The following is a 14,211-nucleotide window of genomic DNA, read 5'->3' on the forward strand; positions in this document are numbered from 1 at the left end:
ACAAGAGCAGGTGTCCCAAGCCTCACAAAACACTGCTGCTAGACAGAGCAAAGGAATGAGGGTCTCCTTCCCTGCCATCTGTCAGCTACCACACTGGTCTCTGCAACTCGTCCTCCCACCATTTTGTATGATGTGTGAAGAGGAGGGGGTCCCGCACAGTCGTTGGACAGTTCCCAATTTTCTGTCACCTGGGCTCATTTCACTATATTGCTGGTAGGTGCCCAACTCCTCTTCCTGGTGTTGTAAAGAATAAAACTACTTGGCAGAGCCTCCAGTGAAACAAGGGGTTAACCACACTATGGGCATGTCTACAAAATTAAGTCAACTTAGGTTACGTTGACCTACAGCCGTCACAGTAATTAAATCGGCTGTTGGTGTCCACGTACCCACTTTCTGTCAGTGCTGGGCGTCCTCACCAGGAGGGCTTGCACTGACTTATGTGAGGCACTGACAGCCGGAGCCCCACCACCTCGAGTCTGTCAGCCTCGGGACGGCAAGGGTCCGGTGATCAGCCCCAGGGCGGCGGGGCTCTGTCTGTCAGCCACCAGGGGCTGACTGCCGGAACAGTCAACGCAGTGTCTACACTGATACTGCATTGACGTAACTACACCGACCTAAGCGCTACACCTCTCGCAGAGGTGGAGTTTATTAAGTCGGCACAGTGGACTTACGTCTGTGGGGGAAACATTGTAGTGTAGACGCTGACAGAGTTAGGTCAACATAAGCTGCCTTACGCCGACCTAACTGCAGTGTAGACCAGTCCTAAGGCCATGGCTACCACACATGAACTCGCCAATAATTCAAAGGCACATAAGCAAACAGAAAGTTATAAACTTTACGTAAGGGTTTGATTAAAGAGAAATATACAAGCAAAACAAATATTAAGCGCTATTAATAATGCTTTATAATGACTAAAGGCTATGCTGGCAAGCACTCTATGTCATGTGACCACATAGTTCCCAGTGTTCCTAACCAAAAGTGTCTCTCCCAGTCAGTTCCCCACCTCTCAGGACCCAGGTGGTGCCCATGGAGACCTGTTACAGGCATGTAAGGAGATGCTGCTAGAAACACACCTTATTATACTGGGAATTGACAGTGCAGGTCGTGATGATCCAGGTGGATGAAAGGCCTTTTGCAGATGCAATGTGCTTTAACGGTGAATGTCTACACCGCAGTTTTATATCCCTGCATGTGCCTGAGTCAGCTGACCTGGGCTCTGAGACATGGTGCGCTGGGGTTTTTTTAATCACAGTGTTGACATACCGAAGAGTTTTTCTATGGACAAACAGCTTTTTTTTTTTTAAATGAAAATTTTCACGAAATATCATTGGTTTCCTTGGCAGGAAAAATGCATAATATTTTTTACTGATTTTTTTCAGCATTTTTTTTTTTTAAATCTAAAATGGTCTCATGATGGTGACCAAAGTTTTTTGTATATAGAATGCCAGGACTTTGATAAAAGAGAAAATTCAATGACATTTTTGTTAATACATCTCAGGGGGAGAAACTGAAAAAAAACCCTGCAAAAATGTAAGAACAAAAAACCAAAATAGGTTCATTTTGAAATGAAAACAATTTAGAAATTTTGAATTTTTTTTTCACAAAATTATTTTTGCCTTATTTTTTACAGCTCTAGTCCTAGTGCAGTGCCGTGTGTGCGTGTGTGTGTGAACTGATGTGTCCTCTTAGTGGCTTAGTGCATAAAGAAAATGGCCCATTACCTGTAACTAAGAGATACTTCCTTGGTTCAGGGGTTTGCTGTTATGGGGCTGAAGTGATGATAGGGTCTAGCCCTACTTACGACTTTGGGTCCATATGTATTTTAACCATTTATTTATTAGATTTGCAGAGATCTACCCATTCCATGAGTCTGAATAATGAGCCCATATTTCTACTGTCTGTTACATAAATGGCTGCACCTCTCATTGGAAAAGCAGAAAAACACAACATAAAAGACAAAGAAAACATTGTGGTATAAAAATAATTCATCTTAGCACATCTCCAACTAAATGGTCAGTATGACAAGCCCAAATTTGTTGTATTAGAGCTAAGTATAATTATTATAACTGCCTCCCTGATTGGCTACACGGGCCTAAATTTCATCTCTGACACCTTGAAGGAGTACTTGTGCCCTTGACTTGTCTTCCAGTTCACTCCATCAGCATAGCTCTCATGGGCTCCTCTCAGATATAATCCATTCAGGTTGGACCAGTGACATTCCTTGTACCACCAGGCCCCTTTAAAAGATTCGGCGCAGTTACTTGAAAACGGGTCATTGTCACGGTCTCGGGTTGTAAACGGCATGTTGTTGTGGATGGTCAATGAATCCCCTGTGGAAACAATTGTGTGTATTTAGTACGTTTTTACAGTTCAGTTCCCACAGCCCAGCCTGGCAATGATGGTGTAATATGAGCACAATGTGCTCCTAACACTGACAGTTTACCAGGGAGTGGGCAGAAGATTCAGGATTAAAGAATCACAGAGTCACAGAGATGTAGGACTGGAAGGGATCTCAAGAGGCCGTTGAGTCCAGCCTCCTGTGCTGAGACAGGCCCAAGTAAACCTAGACCATCCCTGACAAGTGTTTGGCCAACCTGTTTTTAAAAGCTGCCATTGGTGGGGGTCACTCATCCTCCCTTGGAAACCTATTCCACAGTTTAACTAACCTCATAGTTAGAAAGCTTTTCCTAATTTCTAACCTAAATCTCCCTAGTTGCAGATTAACTTTTTATCCTACCTTCAGTGGACATGGAGAACCATTGATCACCAGCCTCTTTGTATGAGCCCTTAAGACTTTGATCGGGTCTCCCCTCAGTCTTCTTTTCCCAAGATTAAACATGCCCAGCTTTTTTTAACCATTCCTCATAGATCAGGTTTTCTAAACCTTTTATCATTTTTGTTATTCTCCTCTGGACTCTTTCCAATTTGTCCACATCTTTCCTAAAGCGCAGTATGCAAAAGTGGACACAGTACTCTAGCTGAGTCATCACCAGTGCTGAGTTGAGTGGAACAATTATCTCCAGTGTCTTACATGCAATACTCATGTAAATAGATCCCAGAATAATTCTCAGCAGCAACACAATGTTGACTCATATTTAATTTCTGATCCACTATAACCCCCAGATTCTTTGCAGCAATACTACCACCTCACCAGTTGTTCCTCATTCCGTAGTTGTGTATTTGATTTTTTCCTTCCTAAATGAAGACCTTGGCACTTTTCTTTATTGGATTTCAACTCGTTGAATTCAGGCCCATTCTCCAATTTGTCACGGTCATTTTGAATTCTAATTCTGTTCCCCAAAGTGCTTGCAACCTCTCCCATCTTGGTGTCATCAGCAAATTTTAAAAGAATACTCTCCACTCCATTACCCCAGTCATTAAAGAAAACATTGAATAGTACCAGACACAGAACTGATCCCTAGGAGACCCCACCAGATATGCCCACACAGTTTGACAATGAACCACTGATAACTACTTTGTGTATGTTCTTTCAACCTGTTGTGCACCCACCTAATAGCAATTTCATCTAGATTTCATTTCCTTAGTTTGTTTTTGAGAATTTCACATGGGACTGTGTTAAAAGCCTTACTAAAATCAAAATATAGCATGTATATTACTTCCCCCTTATCCAACAGGCCAATAACTTTTAATAAATTAGGTTGGTTTGGGATGATTTCTTCTTGACAAATCCATGCTGGCTATTCCTTATAACACTATTTTCTTCTTGGTACAAACAAATCAATTGTTTAATAATTTGTTCCAATATCTTTCCCAGAATTGAAGTTAGGCTGTCTGGTCTATAATTCTCCGAGTCCTCTTTGTTCCCCTTTTCAAGGATAGGTACTATGTTTGCCTATCTCCAGTCCTCTGGTACCAAATCCTCCCTCCAGGTGTTCTTAGAGATAATTACTAATGGTTCCTAGGATGAATTTTGTCAGGCCCCACTAACTTGAGTACATCTAACTTATCTAAACATTCTTTAACGTGTTCTTTCCCTATTTTGGCTTTCATTCCTTCCCCCTTATTGTTAATATTAATTATGCTGAGTATCTGGTCACCATTAACCTTTTTAGTGAAGACTGAACCAAAATAGGCATGATGTCAACCTTCTTGACATCATCAGATATTAGCTCTCCATCCCCATTAAGTAGAGGATCTACACTTTCCTTCATCTTTCTTTTGCTCCTAATGTGTTTAAATAAACTCTTGTTACTGCCTCTTATGTCCCTTACTAGGTCTGACTGAATATGTGCTTTAGTGTTTCTGTTTTTGTCTCTACAGTGACGCTATTCTTTTGTATTCCTCCTTAGCACTTTGTTCATATTTCCACTTTTTGTAGGATTCCTTTTTGATTTCCATGTCATTAAGGAGTTCCTGATGGAGCCAAATTGGCCTCTTACTGCTTTTCATATCTTTCCTTCACTTTGGGATAGTTTGCAGTTGTGCCTTTAATATTGTCTCCTTAAGAAACTGCCAGCTTTCCTGAGTTCCTTTTCCCCCTAGTTTGTCTTCCCATAGGACCTAATCTGCCACTTCTCTAAGTTTATCTGCTTTTTGACATCCATTGCCCTTCTTCTGATGCTTTCACTCCTTACTTTCTTTAGAATAATAAAACCTATCGTTTCATAATCATTTTCACGCAAATTGCCTTCCGCCTTCCGATTCACTACCAATTCCTCCTTGTCAGTCAGAATTAAGTCTAAAATGGCTGTTCCCTTGCTTATTTCCTCCAACTTCTGAAACAAAAAGTTGTCCCCAATATATTCCAAGAACTTACTGGAAATTTTGTGTTTTGCTGTATTACTTTTCCAACAGATTTCTGGATAGTAATAGTCCCCCATTATTACTAGGTATTATATTTTGACTTTTTTTGCTATTTGTTCTAGAAATGCCTCATCCACCTACTATAGTAGACCCCTATTATGAGGTCACCTCTATCTTTTACCACTTTTATCTTTATCCAGAGACTGTCAACTGGTCTGCCTCTCACCTCCTTCTGGACCTCAGAACAAGTGTAGATATTTTTTATGTGTAATGCAACACCTCTTCCCAGCCTGCCCCGCCTGAACAATCCACCACCCTCTATACCAATATTTCAGTAACAATTCTTATCGAACCAATTCTCTTTGATGTCAACTAAGTAATAATTTAGCTACTGTGCTGATCCTTCCAGTTCTTCCTATTTATTCCCCATACTCCTTGCATTTATGTATAGACATGTTGAGTAGATTCCCCCTCTTCTTGCTCCTATGACCGTACATGTACCCCTCACCCCCAACTACTAGCCCTTTGTTAAGGTGGTTCCTTTTTATGTTAAGCTGTGAACTTTTGTCACCTGCCCCATTTGAACCTAGTTTAAAGTCCTCCATAAGAGTTGCCAAGTTGGTGTGGTTAAGCAATGTGTCTAAACAATCCTGCAGTGGCATGCAACAGGCTCTGCATGCAAAAAACATTTCTGGTGTGTGGGAGTCTGGATGCATAGTTTGAACAAAATGGTGCATATCCATCCACTTAGTGATTTGTGCCAATCCAGGTGTGCCTAGTTGGTTTAATTCAGCTATTTTTCAAGGGAATTCAGGTCTAATGTAGGAAAACAACAAGCAGGTGGCTGGGCCTAATTCTGCTCAGAATTCTGCTTTCAGTGCTTCCCCAGACAGGATATCCATATTACACTACATAGTTGATGTCATTAGAATGTGTGTTCATGCTAAAATAGATAGCAACAGAATAACTTCCAAAGATTACATCACCTTTTGCTTCTGCCATAGACTATTCTACATCTCTTTTCCTTTCCATTTTTCCATCTCCCATGAAGGGTAAAGGATGAGCTCAGAACCTACCTGCAGTGCCATTAACAAAGGCTCCCAGGATCAGCTTGTATTTCTCAGTCTCCCCTGCAATTTTGAACGATGCATACTTGGCAAATTGAGATTTGTTGTCAAAATCAACGAGATCAATGCGAAGCTCATTGGTTCCTTTAGAAAACAATTTGAAAGCAAAATGTTCAGCATCTTCCATTAGCGGTTATTAACTTTTATTAATTGTTTCTCTAGGGGCTTTTGTATAGGCCCCAAACACAAATCAGACCTTATTGTGTTGGCACCATTATGATCATCGAGGTTGACTGCCTACATAACACACATCAAAGAATTTCACTCATTGATTCTTGCATCAAGCCAATATCTTCATATTGACCTTTATCGATTCAATTTCCATCTGACAACCCGGCCTTTCTTCTCCAAAGTAGTTCAGAATCTATGACCTCATCCAGTCGGTAGCATCCCTCGTTGCTGTACCATGGTCGAACAACAAAAGGACAAATGCTGTTCCATGAATCACGACCAGAGACAGCCCACCTACCAGAGCGTTACTAATTTCAATAGCTTCGTGTGGCAGGGATGCACAGTAGGGCACAGGAAGTGGTGTCTGCAGCAGCAGTGTCACCTCTACCGATGGTACAACTCTATATCTGGTAACCAAGGGAAGGATGTCGGAAGAAAACATGGTTAAGAAAGTAGCTGTAAGAAAAAGAATGCATCAGTGGTGTCTTTACCAAGGGATGTTAACAGGTGGATATTGTCATTCCCCAGCCAGAATTCTGACAGCCGGCAGCCGAAACCTCTTTTGTATGAATTCCAGTTACGAAAAAAATCCACCGAGCCATCCACTCGTTTCTGGAACACCTGTAGGGAAACAGGTAGTTCTTAACTGGGAAATCCCACCTTATTTTCCATCTTACATAGAGCAGGAGACAGGAAACTCTGAGACTATATTTTATTTGCTGAGATTTAAAGTGGTTAAATCTATTTCAGCCTCAGGTCACTGTCACAGTGGGAGGCTTGTCCCAGAGGATATTATTATGTCTTGGCAACAAACACTTCAAGAATCACAGGGACTGAAATCTACAGCACGCAGGAGGCCTAGGTTCTGTACCCAGTTCTGCCACTTGGACAAATCATATCACCTCAGGTTTCTCTCCTGACCTTTGTCTGTCTTGTCTATTGAAACTGTGAGCTCTTTAGGATAGGGACAGTCTCTCATTATGAGTTTGTACAGCACCCAGCACAATGGGGCCCTGATCTTCATCAGATTCTCTAGGCACAAGTGGAATATAAATAACCACCATAAAATTAGAAGATTTAAATGTGATATATCTACAGGGTTCGAACCCTTTGTCTGCTCAGCTCCCTAGAACGCTCTCTCCACTCAGACACAGGCTACCGGAAAAACAGAGCAGCTGATGTAGCAGGACTGTGACCAAAGTGGAAGGAAGAAGGAATTCAGGTTCCAGCATCTGGGGCAGCGATTGAGGAGGCTGTGAGAGCCAGGCAGAGAATAGCCAGGAGAAGGGAAACCTGGTTAACCATGTCAGGCCAGTGAGAAATGTCCTCTCACACAGGGGGTCTTTTTGACTCTAAAGCTCCAGGTTCCGTCCATTAAACCCACTGTGTTCCCAACCAAGGTATCTGGCAAACCAGAATATTGCAGGGAAGGATTAGGAGGATTCAGGAAGTGTCTGTGTTTTGGTTTCAGCCAGCCATGGTGAGCAAACAGCTTCAGAGTTTCTGTCCTCCTGCTTGTTTCCTAGATTCAACCCACTGGCTAAGGGCCACCTCCCATTCTTGGGACAGAAAAGTTTGTTGTTCAAGAGAAAATGTCCAATGAGCTTCATTATGCTCCATTCTTACAATCCATCCTCCACCATCTGTGTCCATGTCACACAGCACGGTCATGGGGTTACAGTCACGGGGGTAGATGGTGTACCAGTCGCTCATGACGTTTCCTCTAGCTAACAGCTCCTTGCAGTTCTTTGCTCCTTGACGAAAGAGGAATTGAAACATGTAAATTGGTTGTATCACTCTCCTTGAGGCACGGATTTGTAGGCTGCTCTAAGTTGCACAAAGGGCCTGATCAAAAACTCTTTGCCGCCCAATTAAAGCCCACCCATTATCCGCCGCAGAGAAACCGCGCCGCCACCGAAAGTCCCATCCTCTCTGCCGCCGAAAAGTTTTAAATGGCGGAAGGGTTTCGGCGGAGGGCATCAATCCCTCCACGCAACCCCGCAATTTCACCAAGTCCTACTCTGGCCAGGTACAGTCAGGTGAAGCGGTACTTGACCCGACTGTACCTGACCCGAGTGGTACTCTGCAAAAAAAAGGTTGAGAACCGCTGTTTTACAGGTAGAACAGGAAAAGGGCCGAGTTGTCAAATTAGTCATTTTAAAATATTTGTTCATCACTCCTTAGGGCTCAGACTTCAGGGCTGTGTTCTCTGGATGGAATGAGATGACAGTTCAGTGGTTATAAGAAATGCTCACCTGTCTTACACTGTATATTGTCTAGCTCCTTCTTTTCTGGACATGAAAAGACAAACAATAGAAGTGAAATTGAACCAGAAAACATTGTATTGTCTTTAAAATTGTGCCAACAATGACAGCTGGGATAACAATGTACTAGTTGAAATGCACTAGACAGGTTTGTACTTGTGCAAAACCAAGTGTTAATGGAATCATGCTGTGACACGCTGTACCTCATGTACACCCTTATAATGCGATTTGTGTATCATTCATGTTCACCTTACAGTGTAACTGTGTATTGTCTAATGCAAAGTAGGCCATGTAAGGTGTTTTTGGAATGCTCATGACACACTGAACATTATTGTTGTGGTAGCATGTTCCCTTCAATGTCACACATATGTACAGATATGAAAACTCTGCTATGTCCTATCCCCAAATGTGTGTCTCAGGTGGCTGGAATAGATGCAGATGAACACAAAGCTGTGTTTCCACGCCCAGCAGAGGCATGCATACAGGAACAATGGACTGGCCTAAGCACCTGTGAGCATTTTGGCTTAAGTGGAAGAAATCATGCCCATTGCAGGACATGGCTGATCACCTCACCCCAGGGGATGTTGAGGAAACTTGTTAAAAGTTGAGGAGTCTTTCACTATCTATAAGGGTATACATGGGGTACAGCATGTCACGCACACACATCTCTGACCTGAGCTTCCTGGCCTGAATAAAAAAGATGGCATTCATAACTAGCCAACACTGTTTTGTAACCCTGTCATGAGGGTCCTGCTTGCCTGGGAAAGAATTCATCCTCAATGGAATAAATTAATTGCTGGTCTATAAGTACAAGCAATGCCCACAAAGTCAGGGGTTTTACACCTGCTTACACTAGCTGTGAATTCAAGTCAATATGTTAAAAAAAATTCCAAGTGAAATCAGTTAAATACAGTACTAATAGCAAAAAGGTCATTCCTTTAAATGAGCATTTAAACAGGATCAATTTCTTGTGACTCGTACACATCACATACTAGGAGTGGGAAGTATAAGGAGGGTTAAGAGAAAGTAATCTTCTCCAGGATACACATCTGGATCTGCTGATTTACTTACATTCCAAATATATCTAACACCAAAGGTCATCTGCTTGGAATTGTTGCAGATGTTGGCACACTGCATCAGTCACCTGGTTTTGTAGGCAGGGCTATTTCTCTCCTTAGACATTCCAACACTTACAAGAATTTTAGTGACTTCTATACTTTGGGCATAGTGATTATACAAGAAGCAAGATTCTTAAGCCACTTAAATGAAATGAAACTGAAGGGAGGTGCTCAGCATAAAGGAGAGTGTAGAGGGTCTCACCAATTGTTCCAGGGGTTCCCGATGCTCCTTTATCTCCTAAAGAAAGAACTCAGAATAAAATCCTTGTTTTCCCTAGCGATCATCTCCATAATTCGAACTCTCATTTCAGCACCCACTTGGGGTTTAATTGTTCAGGGGACTCGTTCAAGGCCTATTATCACTTACACTCAACACAATCTGTTAAAGTAGCCCTTAAGTAATGCATTTATCTTCTCTTGTCTTCTTCACTGGCTGAATTTCACCCTTAGGATAGGTCAACAGTGCAGCTGAGAGCATGCTGCCCAGCTGCTATGTAATGAGCGAAGATGTGTTAGCCTAGCACAATCTGATTCCTGGAGTGATTTCCTGTGACTGTCTAGGACCTTGTGATACATCAGACGTTATCAGTAGAGTTGGCTGAAATGTTTTCAGCTATTATATTACTCACCAAAACCACAATTTATGTCCGAAGCAGTTCATGAATTCAGGTCACATGTGGCAAACACAGCCACAGTAAGTAAATAAAAATAAATGAGAGAAAAAATTCCCACTTACTAAACAAGTTTTGTTTTGACATCATTAAAATGTTCCAGCTGTTCATTTTGAAACATCATTTTGTTTAGTCATTTGTCTATTAAAGAAAAACAAAAAGGGGTAAAAAAAACCACCCCAATCCAAAACATTTTGGTTTGAGTTAAAGGACAGTTCTTCTTCAACCTGACCCAGTTTTTTTTTCAACTTTTTCTTTCAGCAACAAGCTGGAAGGGAAAATTGTACAGTGGAACAAAGGGGATGCGCGGCTCCCAATTCTTCTATCACTATGACCAGCACCATAAAGTGCCCTGCTCTGCATTAAGAAGAGTCTCTCACCTTTCAGTCCAGGGGCGCCAGCAGCACCTTTTTCTCCTGATTGAACAAAAAATAAGAGAATAAAAATTTATCAGAGATACAGAGATCTTGACAGTGGATCAGATCTAAAGTTCTGTTGCAATAATAAACCTTTTATTGTCAAATATAGAGTGAAGGGACGCTATGGTGGTTTTGGAGCCCAGATATTAAAGGAATTGGTGTTTTATAAATAGCTCTAATTAACATTTGATTAAAAACGTATTTCCTGTGTTTAGCTCACCAAAAAGGAACACAAAGTTCTCAGCCCTTTGTTACTTTACCTTTTGGGCCAGCTGGTCCTACCTTCCCAGGGATCCCCTCAGATCCACGTTCTCCTGCAAACACAGATTGAATAATTTCCAAATATCATAAATACTAAGTATAACCCCTCCCCCCCCACAACCAGCCTGGAATTACAATAACCCATCTGTGCCTAAATTCAAATAATGTTTCTGCCTCTGGCTCCCTGGGTCCCTGGTCACACGTCAGGTTCCCCCAGCATGGACTCTTGCATAGAGGCCTATTGACGTCAACGGGACGAGCACATCTTGCTGTGTGCCAGAAAATTAAAATTAAAAATTCTATGGCTCAAAATAATAATCAGCATTTGTTCTTATCTCATCTAAAGTTCTCAGAGCGCTTTACACGGATCAATGAAATACCCCTCAGATAACCTCTGGGAGATAAAGGACCATTGTCACCATTATACAGAGGGAGAAATTGAAGCTCAGGGAGAGGCAGTGACTTGCCCACGATCATACAGTGAGACAGTGATCCAGATGGGGAACGAACTAGACTCAAGGCTTGATTGCCAGTCTGATGCACCCAAGGGAATGGACAACGTTTCAGAGCGGGTTATACTGAAGCTCCAGTCCCTCAGCACAGGATGAGAGATTTGCCATGTGAGTTGGGCAGTTTCCTCATATCAGGGTTTGTGGGGGACTCTCCAGAGTCTGAGCATATTACATAAGTAACTCCCATTTCCATCAGCACCATCCACGACTGGTTCCCATTCAGGGCCTGGGAATGTACCTGTCATTCCTTCAGCTCCTGGGTCTCCTTTGGGCCCTGCAGCACCCGGAATCCCAGGGCAGCCTTGGAGAACGGCGAGTTTATCAGAACCGCTGAGCCCCACTATCCTCACCTCTGGGAAAAGAAATGAATCCATAAATAATATTTGTGAGGTTCTCGGGATCTGAAACATTGTGCAAAAATCCAGAGGGATGAACCCAGAAAATAAGAGCCTAGATAATTCCTTAATTTTGTTTTCTTTATTAGTGATAAATGCAACATTGTCTTCAGTTTTCTGAATCAGAAACAATACCCTAAAAATGAAAGGGTTGGGTGGTGGCTTTTATTATTTGTTTCGGTTTTAGTGAAAACAAAAGTTAAAAGAAAAAGAGTTATTAAATTTAAATGATTTTTTAGAAACGTTTCAGTGCAGTTTTTAAAAAAATTGCTTGCGTTAATCTTGATGTGCACATCCTCCTGCAGTTTTTGGAATCCAACCATTGCGGCATTGTGCTAGTTCGGGAGAACCTCTTAATGAAATTAACTACAGAGAAACAAAATTGACACTGACTAGTCTGTTCTCATTCTGCAAGTGGAATGAAATGCAGAGGAAAAATAAACAGCGGCCATTCAGTGAAGAAATTGTCCAAAATAAATTAATTTTAAATACAGTTGCTGTTACAAGCAAGATTTTAAAAAACTGAATGTGTTTTTTAACTTAACAGTGCCCCCCATCGTTAGATTTCAGATTATTAATAGAGACATCAGTGGAGAAAAATAGCAACACATCTGTCAACTCCATAGTGCTTTATTAATGTGGAAATTTTAGAGGCAAACAGAATGGGAAAATAGTTAATATTTCCTGTGATATAGGAACCCTGCTCCTAACCTGGAACATTTGGGCATAAATAACAGCTAGTGAATGATTTTTAAAATGTCATAAAGGTAAAGAAATTAAATTTAAAAGCAGCATTGCTCTGAAATAATACATTAATTTATCCATAAGAGGGTGAATCTTGTATTCATTCCTTATTCAGCAAAATATCCATTTCCTTGAAAGCGAGTTTGCCTGAATTAGGTCTGCACCAATTTGACTAAATCCTGAATAAGGATCATAGGATTTCATGGTGGACTAAAATTAAACCCTCAAATGTTGCTGGATTTTCAATCCAAAGTGCAGCAATGAGAGAAAGGGTCGTTATAGGAAGAGTTCTACTGTGGATTTCTGATATTAGATACATAACACAAGTATTTTTAAAAATTAAAAGTATTTTTAATTTAGTAACCATGAGGTTTAAAAAGGACAGGAATCTACTATCAGAGGATTCCTCTGAGCTTTAAAGATCAGGTTTAGATTTTTCAGAATGTGTCAATAACTGGACATTTCAAAGTCTGTGGGTTGGTGAATTACCACGTTAAAATGCTTTAGTGTCAACATACAATGGTGATGAGAGCTTTAGCTGGAGAGATTCCAGCAGCAACATGAGGAGTTAGAAGTTGAGAAATGAGTGTGAGGGAGAGCAGGTAAAAAAATAGCAAATTTCAGAAAATTTCAATTAAAAAGGAGACATTTTCACCAAATTACTTGCAAAAACTGTGTCCTATTTTTGACCATCTCTCCTCCATGGTGTCCATTTCTGCAATACAGATTAATTTTTACAAAGTAATTTTGTTCAAAGAAGCTGTTCTTCTTATTATTTATATAGCACCGTGAGCAGGCACTTTATAGACAGGTAGGACAACAAAGATTCCTGAAGATCTTACATGTTGAAGGCAGCTGAATGCAACAGTTCCCAGTTCTCCAGGGCCCAGATTGGCAAGAACCATAGTATGAAATGCTCTTTCAGGATTCTCTTTCACTCACCTGGGCAGGTGTCCTCAGACTTACACACAGCTGCTGCTAGACAGAGTAAAGAGATGAGGATTTGCTGGGTAGCTCTCCCCATGGTTGGTGCGGGTCTCTGCAATAGCAGCTCCACTCGTTTTCTTGCCACCTTCTCCTCTACTTAGCATTACGGTTTTGCACGCCTTTTATATGCAATCACCATACAGAACTAATCACACATCTGCCTTCTCAGCATCTCTTTCCTATACTACAATCCAGCGATTTCAAGATTGCAACATAGACAAAGTTCACAGCTGTCGCTGATTAAATGACCCCTGTAGGTCAAGTTCAATACTGGATTGAGTTATTGCTTCATCCACATAGCTAGCGCGCTATTGTGCAACGCTGATTATTGAATGGCGCCAGTCTGAATCCTGTCTCACAAAGTTCCTATGAATGTGTCCTCTGAACTATTAAAGTAGGGTGCCAAATAATGAGCCTTAGCTGACTTTCTCCATCCCTTCAAGTCTCCTGAGGGCTTCAGTAGGAAACTTTGGGTGACCCAGAGGCGCAGGATTGGGTAAATTTAATATCCAACTGCATTCTTGTTATGTTTTGTATGTCAGTAGCTACAGGAGGCCTCATATCAGCTTGGAGCCCCATTGTGCTCAGGGCTGGACAAGCCCATAGTACAAGACTGTAATAAATTAATAGATTCTCAGCCCAGAAATTACCATTGTGATCATCTAGTCTGACCTCCTCTACAACACAGGCCACAGGAGTTCCCGAAATGATTTCTAGAGCAGATCTATTAAAAAACATCCAGTCTTGATTTAAAAATTGTCCGTGATAGAGAATCCAC

The 14,211-nt window shown here is 41.4% G+C and overlaps 1 protein-coding gene across 1 annotated transcript; it reads right to left on the reverse strand.

The window, feature by feature from the left end:
• Window positions 1-821: 821 nt before the first annotated feature.
• Window positions 822-13,519, reverse strand: LOC137148950 (ficolin-1-like). Its single transcript, XM_067542185.1, has 10 exons — window positions 13,389-13,519; window positions 11,546-11,659; window positions 10,795-10,848; window positions 10,496-10,531; window positions 9,647-9,682; window positions 8,318-8,353; window positions 7,689-7,816; window positions 6,554-6,683; window positions 5,841-5,975; window positions 822-2,330 (listed from the first exon to the last, which is right to left on the reverse strand). The coding sequence occupies exons 1-10, from the start codon at window positions 13,468-13,470 to the stop codon at window positions 2,083-2,085; spliced, it is 999 nt and encodes a 332-aa protein (XP_067398286.1). The 5' UTR covers window positions 13,471-13,519; the 3' UTR covers window positions 822-2,082.
• Window positions 13,520-14,211: the final 692 nt, after the last annotated feature.

This window comes from Emydura macquarii, unplaced genomic scaffold (genome assembly GCF_026122565.2).
Source record: "Emydura macquarii macquarii isolate MOO-44397 ecotype Brisbane River unplaced genomic scaffold, CSIRO-AGI_Emac_v2 contig_691, whole genome shotgun sequence".
Classification (NCBI taxonomy): domain Eukaryota; kingdom Metazoa; phylum Chordata; order Testudines; family Chelidae; genus Emydura; species Emydura macquarii.